Source organism: Orycteropus afer, unplaced genomic scaffold, assembly GCF_000298275.1.
Source record: "Orycteropus afer afer isolate SDZICR_OR568_19922 unplaced genomic scaffold, OryAfe1.0 scaffold00031, whole genome shotgun sequence".
Classification (NCBI taxonomy): Eukaryota; Metazoa; Chordata; class Mammalia; order Tubulidentata; family Orycteropodidae; genus Orycteropus; species Orycteropus afer.
The window spans coordinates 5,652,787-5,661,678 of record NW_006921618.1 but is presented as its reverse complement, the minus strand read 5'-3'; the positions used below and the strand labels follow the sequence as shown (position 1 = coordinate 5,661,678).

General features: G+C 48.9%; 1 protein-coding gene across 1 annotated transcript in view; it reads left to right on the top strand.

Annotated features, from left to right (window-relative positions):
* Positions 1-2,807: 2,807 nt before the first annotated feature.
* Positions 2,808-8,892, top strand: part of DDOST (dolichyl-diphosphooligosaccharide--protein glycosyltransferase non-catalytic subunit) — a 9,697-nt gene continuing 3,612 nt past the window's right edge. Inside the window, exons 1-4 of the mRNA XM_007935866.2 lie at positions 2,808-3,021; positions 3,202-3,312; positions 8,175-8,261; positions 8,763-8,772. Of these exons, the coding sequence (XP_007934057.1) occupies positions 2,868-3,021; positions 3,202-3,312; positions 8,175-8,261; positions 8,763-8,772 (362 nt within the window). The 5' untranslated portion in view covers positions 2,808-2,867. The remainder of the gene's footprint in view (positions 3,022-3,201; positions 3,313-8,174; positions 8,262-8,762; positions 8,773-8,892) is intronic.

Below are 8,892 nucleotides of genomic sequence, written 5' to 3'. Positions count from 1 at the left end.
GAGATGTGGTGCTGGCAAAGAATGCTGAAAGTACCATGGACTGCTAAAAGAACTAACAGATCTGTCCTGGAGGAAGTGTACCCGAAATGCTCCTTGGAAGTGAGAATGGCCAGACTTCATGTCACCTATTTTGGTCATGTTGTCAGAAGGGACCATTCCCTGGAGAAGGATGTCATGCTTGGTATGGTGGAGGGTCGATGAAAGAGGGGAAGACCTTTAACGAGATGGATTGACACAGTAGCTGCGATGATGGGCTCAAGTATAGCAGGGATCATGGAGCTGGCGCAGGATCCGGCAGTGTTTCATTCTGCTGTGCATAGGGTCGCTATGAGTCGGAAATGACTCGATGGCACCTAACAACAAAGTGGAGGGTCAACAAAAAAAAGGGGAAGGCCCTCAAGAAGATGGATTGACACAGTGGCTGCAATGATGGGCTCAGGTATAGCAAGGATTGCACAGGACTGGGCGTTGTTTCATTCTGTTGTACACAGGGTCGTTATGAGTTAGAGATGACTTGACAGCACCTAACAACAACAACAAACGATCATGAACATTTCTTCATGTGATGGTTGGCTGCCTCTGAGTATCTTCTTTGGTACTTTCATTAATTCTTAAAATATGACCTAGGAAAGTAGAATCCCTGTTTTGCTGAGATCAGAAAAAGGCCATGTCTTGCTGACACCAGGAATAGGCCCAAGGATTGACCATCCTCAGGGGCTATGCCTGAACTGGCTGTCTTGACATGACCAGAAATGAATCCAGGCCACCCTGGGTACTAGGACATCCTCTCCCCCTTGCCCAGTGTATCCCAGGCCTGTTGGGTAGGGGGAGCCTCATAGTCTGAAGACAAAGCCTTGGCCTTTGGTGCTGTTCTGGCCTTCATTTTATTCTCTGAGCTTCATCTGTGAAATGGGGATAACACCCACTCATAGGGTTACTGTGAGGGTTAAATGTGATAGTACGTAAAGCTCCCAGCACATAGTAGGTGCTCCATGTTAGTCCCTCTTTCCCTGTTTTTTATCAGTTATTGTGGTGGGCCCCACCAGCCACAGGTCAGAGCCAAGGAGCTCACTCACACACTAGAGAAGCTGGGTGGAGGATGCTGAGGTGATGCAGCATGAGTCTCCCACAGCTGCAAGATGTCCTTTGAGATAAAGGAGGTCAAGTCTTTAGGGGAACAGAGTGCCCTTCTGAAGGGAGCAACACTGGGGGGGGGGCCTGCCACAAAGGATGGGGAGGATCCTGGGAAACATGATCATGGGGCTCATACACCTGGTAGGAGAAGCTACATGAGCAAAAGCCAGGAGGTGGGAAGCTCAGGGAATGTTAAAGGCTGTAGGATGCCCACCCCCTGGAAGCCCTGAGCAGGGACTGAGAGGGGCATGGGGCTGCAGGATGAATTGAGGCTGAGTGTGAAGAACCTTTGAGGCCCCTGAGCTGTGCCAGACACCTACCCAATGGGTTGGCACCATTGGGTCTGAGTTGGGGGTGAATTGATCTGTGCAGGAGAGAGCTGGGCAGCTGTGCAGGAGTTTGGGGTGACAGGCTTCACTTGGGATCAAGCCAGTGCTGAGTGGAGAAGAAATAGAGTCAGTTAAAGGAATGCTTGAAGGGTTTTGATTCTTGCCCCTCATTCTTGTCTTGGTGGACAAGTGTAAAAGGTCAGCTTCCTTCACCATTCGCCCCAAGATTGTGGTTGGGACTCAGGGATCAGTCGAAAACTTGGAGCTGCTTGTGGTAACTTTTAGTTAGACACATTGTGGGACTGAGCCAGGTGGGAGGTGAGCTGAGTGGCCTGTCACCCTACAGGGGGTGGGAGCCAGCACTACTGAGGGAATGCTCAGCCTGGGCCTGCGGTGCTAAGCGCTTCAAAACTTGCTTTAGCTATCCCAAGAGCTAAAGGAGAGAAACGGCTGTTCCAAAGGCACACAACTAAGTAGGGGAGCTGGACCTCGCATTATTCCCACTTCCAGCCAAGGACACAGGCCTGGAGAGAAATGACTGGGTAGCGATGCGAGTGGAAGTTGAACCCTGCTGATTCCGAAACTACAGAGGTTTTTAATTGCTAACCCAGCTCACTGCCCATCCATCCTTCAACGTGTGTCACCAGGCTGGGCAGGACATTGAAAATGCCCCAACCCTGATACTTATCCAACCCCTTCTCCCTGGGAAATGAGCTCTGGTGGTGTAGTGGTTAAGCATTTGGCTGCTAACCAAAAGGTGTGTAGTTCCAACCCACCAGTGGGAGAAAGCTGAGGTAGTACACTTGCTGTTCTACTCTGTTCTATATGGTCGCTAAGAGTTGGAATCCACTAGATGGCAGGTTTGGTTTGGTTCTCCTTGGGAGCTCAAGTTCCCAGTCCTGAATCTGTCCTGATCTCCTACCAGTGAGGACCGAGGAGGTGGTCAGGGGTGGCTGCCAACGCCGTCCCAGATCCGTGCGGAACGGGACAGACAAGAACGCGGAGACCAGAGCCAATGTGTTAAAGCCAAGCCCATCACAAGCTCTGGAGAAAAGGGGATTCGAGACCGGGGGCGGAAATCGGCTGGGAGGAGCCAAAAGGGAGTTCAGCCTTGTTGACTGGCCACGGCTGCAGAGCTGTCTCTCTAGGATTGCGCACTTTCCTATGGGGAGGCGGAGCCCAGAGCCCTTTCCGCCAATAGGATTCAAAGAATCCGCCTCGGACCAGGGAGCGTCCGGCGGGGCTCCTCACTTTTTACCGCCAAAGCGGAGGCTCGGGACTCCAGGTCTTGGCGTTTTCCGGTCACTTCCGGGTGGAACGCCACGGCAGCGAGCCGTGATTGGGCGACCGTGGACGGGACACTTCCGGTGCCCTGGTGCTGGGCGTTTTGGCAGGAAGAGGAAGATGGAGGCCGGCACCGCGGCCCGTGCATGGTGCATCTTGTGGCTATTGGTGTCCTTGCTTGGTCCGGCCTGCGCCAGTGGTCCCCGCACCTTGGTGCTGCTGGACAACCTCAACGTGCGCGAGACGCATTCGCTTTTCTTCCGAAGTCTAAAGAGTGAGAGCGGGGTTCGAGGGGGTGACGGGTGAGGGTCTGGGGCTGGAAAGGCGCCCGAGCTCGAGGGCGTCAGCTGTCCTCCCTCCCATTCGATTTTCACGAGCGGGCCTCCTAGGTCTGGCCTCTGCAGCAGGGTTTCCTTTGTGTTCTATCTGCCGCAGTCGTTGTTTTCTTCTGCAGATCGGGGTTTTGAACTGACATTCAAGACAGCTGATGACCCCAGCCTGTCCCTCATTAAGTATGGGGAGTTTCTCTATGACAATCTCATCATCTTCTCCCCCTCGGTGGAAGGTAAGGGCTCGCGCGTCTTCCCAGAACCGAGATTCGAAGCCCCGGACTGATCGATCACTTTCTATTGGTTCTTGGACATGTTCTGGGCCCTTGGATGGGTTGTCAGGTCTGAGGACTGCTGCTGGCAGAGAAGAGGAAAATGTCTTATTTCTAACCTGGGTCCAGGAGGCACAGCTGAGGATTGTGGGGATCAAGTGTTTCTACAAACCATGGAACCAGGACTGCTGCTCTTGCTGCTGCTTTACTGCCATTGGGAGTTTTCTCTGTAAAGAAGGACAGCTCCCTGGTTGGGTTTGTCTGTCTAAAGAGGAAATGGAAGTGTGATTAATGTAGTTTGCTGTAGAGAGTCTTTGTGGGGGTTGGTCTTAAGATTTCAGACAGATTCATAGACTCAGGCTGAAAAAGAACCTTCGCAATTATCTAAGGAGCTCTGGTGGCACAGTGCCTAAGGCATTTGTCTGCTAACCTGAAGTTGGCAATTCAAACCCACCAGCCACTCCATGGAAGGAAGACAGGGAAATCTACTTCCATAAAGATTTACTGCCTTGGAAACCCAAAGGGGTGTCTATGAGTTGGAATTGACTCAATGGCAGTGGGTTTGGTTTTTTGGTTTTTGGTAATTATCTAAGTCGAACACCACCCCAAACCCCTAGCTCACGTCTGAGACTGGCTGGCTAGTACAGGCTGGCATTTAGTAAGTCTTGTGTAAATTTGTCGGTTTTGGTTTTATGTAAATAGATGTTGAACATAATGTCTTTACCAGATTATCCAGTTTATACTTCAGAATTCCTGTGACGGAGAGCTTACGGTTATTTTAAGCAATTGACTCCACCATTGGACAACTTTGTTAAGAAGTTCTTTCTTCTATTAAACTGAAATTTGTCTCGTACTTTTTTTTTGGCGGGGCATGTGGAAAGAGTTTCTTTCTCTGGGCTTAGAGAATAAGTCTAATGTTTATTTTGCTTAGAGGCATGTTGTTAGGTACTACCGAGTTGATTTCAACTCATAGTGACCCTGTGTGACAGTAGAATTGCCCCGTAGGGTTTTCCAGGCCATGATCTTCATGAGAGCAGGTCACCAGGTCTTTCTCTTGCACAGCCATTGGGGGGTTCGAACCTCCACCCTTTTGGTGAGCGGCTGAGCACTTAACCGTTGCTCCCCAGTGCTCCTTCAGAGTCACGGCCTGCATGTACAGAGCGATTCCGTTATTTCTTCTTCACACTATATCTCCCCAGTCTCTTTGACTACTTCTCATTGCCTTGCCTTTTTTGTGTGTTCCCTAGTCATTCCCTTCCTTATTTGTTTCAGTTTATCTTCTCACTCTGTCCTTGTTGCGGTGAAGCAGGACTCCAGTTCTCCTTTCAGCTGATGACACTCAGAAAATCTGGTGCTTCAGCAGCAGCTCCCATGTTCTTGGTAGTTTCCCATGAGATTGGGCGCAGCCAACTCCCTGAAGCATTTTTCCCTTCGTTCCTGGTTCCTGTTACTTACCACATGGTGCCCTCCACTCCCTGCAACATGTGCCTTTGGAATTGGCTTTTTGGAGGGAAGTGTAGTGTTGGGTAAAGGTGATCCCAGATTGCAGGATCACAGATCTTCAAATTACTGGACAGGGAATGGAGTCTTCAGCAAATCAGCTGGTTGCTAAATCTCTGCTGTGTTTGGACTCTGAAATAGGTGCTGAGCAGCGGACTGGGTGAGACGAAGATACCAACCTTGCCCCTGTGGAGTTTGTTTAGTCAGTCTGAGAAAAATACACACTTAATGAGCCTCCAGACCCTTCATCAGGATGTATGAGATGAACTGGGGAACTGTGCATGTGTGCTGAGGAGAGGGACATGGAGTGGCACTGAGAAGGAAGGAGTCTCTGGCTGGTTTGGCTGGGAGAAGGTTGAGAGGCTCTTGGTGGGGAGAAACGTCGGAGAGATGAGAACCGTGTTTCTCAAATGATAGCTGTTTTGGTACCTTTTTTGTGATTTTTTTGCCATATTCCACATCACATTTACTAATAATTAACGTAATTTTTTTTTTCAACTTGACCTGCTCTTAAAAAAAAAAAAACTAAAATAAGCTTGTTTTAAAAGGCAACCAATAGTAAATGGAAAACCAGTGTCACTTACTGAGACTAGTGTAAAATTGCAGTAAAAAGAAAACAGTGTTGTTAAATTCTAGTGAGATGCTGTTACCTGCTGAAGGCTTTTTCCCCTGAGGCTTCCTCTTACAAAAGGAGAATACAAGCGTTAGAGCAGGTTGAGGACTTTCCAAGCTCAGACATTCTCTTTGATGGAGAAAGCCTGAAAAATAATTGGAAAGGGAGTACTTCTCTCTGGGACTTTGCAGTATTTGAAGCCCTCCCCCTGCATCACTGATCCTGTCTTTTGTGCTCCCAGCAGAGTGGACCCCACACTGTGGGAACTGCTTCCTCGGGAAATCCTTTCTTGGGCACTCCTGGGGTTCCAGAAGGTGGTATGTGCTGAGAGGCTTAGGGTAGGGCCCTGCTGTGTTACTGTGACTACCTTTAGCCCAGTGAGGGCTCTCAGTGTGACGGGCTAGCCTGGCTTCCAGGTGTCAGTAGGTTCCTTGCCTTCTCTGGGATCAGTAGACTCCCATGTCACCTGCATTAATGGCTGCGGGGGACGGGATCAGTAGCACATCCTCCATACCAGCCAGAAACTGGATTCCTGTTTTACCGATGGGGACGTGGGCTCAGAGTGCTGAAAGGATTTGCCTGGATTTAACCCCAAGTGTTTTTAATTTCAAAGCCTGTGTCCGTTCACTTGTATCTGTTTCTCAACAGCAGCACCGTTGACATTTGGACCAATAGTTCTTTATTGGGGGCTGTGCTGTGCACTGCAGGCTGTTTAGCAGCCTCCCTGTCCTCTGGCCATTAGCTACCAGAAGCCACCAGCTCCCTATGCTCTTCTGTGACAACCAGAAATGTTTCCAGTGGAGAGCCAGTGTGCTATACCAAGAAGCCAATCTGAATTTGTAAGATTTCTGTCTGGCCTTTCTGTAGGAGAGTGGATAAGTTGATTTCAAAAAGCCGCATAAGAGTCCCCAGATAGGAGATTTTCTGTGTCTGGCTGAAAGACAGGTGCTTTTTTTGTTTTTCTTAAAAGTCACCCCTAAGAAAAGAGGGTTATTCTCATATTCAGATTTTACAGAGTCCTATGGACTCATTTCCAGCTGCCTACTGCATGTGAGACAGACAGACTTCTGCATCCAATCTCAGTAAATGGCACTTTGATCCTTCTAGTTGCTCAGGCCAGAAACTTGGAGCGGTCCTTAATGCCTGTCTTCCTCTCATATCCCACATACGGGCCATCAGTGAGTCTGAGTGGAACCCCGCCTCTTCTCCCCTCCCCTCCACCACTGCATCTGTCTCGTAGTTGCTAGTTGCTGAGTTGACCCGCAACTCATGCTGACTCCGTGCGTGCGTGATGGAATGAGATGCTGACTGGTCCTTCACCACCCCCATGACCCCGCATCAGTCAGACCCTTGTGATCCATAGGGTTTTCACTGGCTGATTTTCAGGAGTAGTTTGCCAGGCCTTTCTTGGTTGTTTATCTTAATCTGGAAGCTCCACTGACACCTTTGCAGCATCATCGCAACACACAAGCCTCCACTGACACATGTGGTTGAGGTGCCTGCCTTGGCCTAGTAGCTGCTAACCTGCCAGTCACTCTGCTTCTGCCCAGCAGCCAGAGTCATCCTTTGAAGAGATAAGTTAGCTCATGCCACTCTCTTGTTCAGATCCTCCAGTGGCTTCCCGTGGCCTACAGAACCCTCCGTGAACTGTCCTTGCAGCCTCATCTGCTGCCCGCCCCTCGCCTGTTGCAGCAGAACCCCGCTGGCTCTTTGCTCTGAACATGCTTAACCCAGGGCCCTTGCTCCTGTTCTCCATCTGCAGGGCTCCCACCGGCATGGTGCCTGGCTTGCTCTCGTGTCTTCTCAGATGTCACTTCTCTGAGGTCTTCTCTGACCAGTCTTTGTATAATAGCTGCCCCCTTTCATTGTCCTCTTTTTCTTCTCAGTGCACAACACATAATTACTCACTTAATGAAGCTTGTCACTCTCCTCCATTACTTTATATTGACTATCAAGGTGCAGTTGGGGAAAACAGCCCCACTCACTGCTAGTTTTAGGTGCTGGTAGCAGTCACCTGACCGAACTGATTGACCAAAAAGGGAATAATCTCACAATTACAAACACTGGAAATGAATGTGTGCCCCCCCATTTTTTTTTTTTTTTTACAAAGCAGTGTACTGAGTGGTTGTGTTATGGGTGTCATGGGTACAGGTATAGGGTTAATGGTGGGGGGGAAAAAACTCTACTAATGATACGCAAGTATGTACTAGTATCAAGTGACAGCATCGTCCACAGATTAAAAATGCTGTTTCACAAGCCACTCGGACGGAAGTGAAGTGGATAGACTCTGGAAAACTGTTAGGTGATCCAGGCAGTAGCTCTAGTGATGACAGAGATGCTGCTGTATCTTTTATTTGAATAAAATTGTTTCATGAAATGTGAGTGGGAATATGCTACAGTTCTAAATTGGTATTTACATGTGATATTAAACATGTGTAACTAACATGGCAGATGGAATCATTAGATGTTTGACTATTTAATCTATACCTGTAAAAGTTTATAGGTTCGAGCCATTGTTTTTGGATCTGTACCGTGGGAAAATGGGGAACTGCCTTTTATCAAGGCACATGTGGTACTCACCCCTCTTGTTTTGGGCCTCCAGAGGGTGCTGCTCTGTGATCGAGTGTGGGGCTGTCAGCTCACCTTCCCCCTCAAATGTCAGAGGAGCAGAGAGAATTCTTACAGAGTCATCATGTCTGGTGCCTTTTTTCAGATTTTGGGGGTAACATCAATGTGGAGACCATCAGTGCCTTTATTGACGGAGGAGGCAGTGTCCTGGTAGCTGCCAGCTCAGACATTGGTAAGTCTGTCCTGGGACGTTCTGGTGCTTTCCACCATTTCCCCAGGGAGCTTGAAGAGCTTTACAATAGAAGCTTCACCTTGGCACTTGTCAGGCAGGCCTTGGCCCGGGTCAGCCAGGGAACCGCAGCCCCAGCCAGTCCTTCCTGTGCTTTCCAGTAGCCAGGGCCAGTGAAAGGCTGGGCTCTTTAAGGGCTGCGAGCCCTGGGGTTGGTTTATTTTCGGTGGCTCTTCCCTTACAAAAAGAAGACATGTAGGGAGAGACTAATTTGAGGGAGCCCAAAGCCTTCACTGGACAGATTTTTTATTTGTTTTCTATTTTGGAAATTTTCAGAGATGTTCAGGACCCCCATGTACTTGTCCCCTAGCTTCAACAATGAACAACCCTTGATCAATCTTGTGTCATATTTTTCAGTATTGACAGATTTGTTAAAAACCATATTCCTCCTAACGGGTGGGTTTCTTGGTGGGGAGAGGATGAGGCCCTGCCTCCTCCTGTCAGTTTGCCCGAGGTAACTGCTTCACAGGGAGTTTTTTTTATTCTTTTTTTTTTTATTAGGATTTGGGTGAAGATTTACAGAGTAAATTCACTTTTCATACAGCAGTTCACATATACTTTGTCTCATGTCATT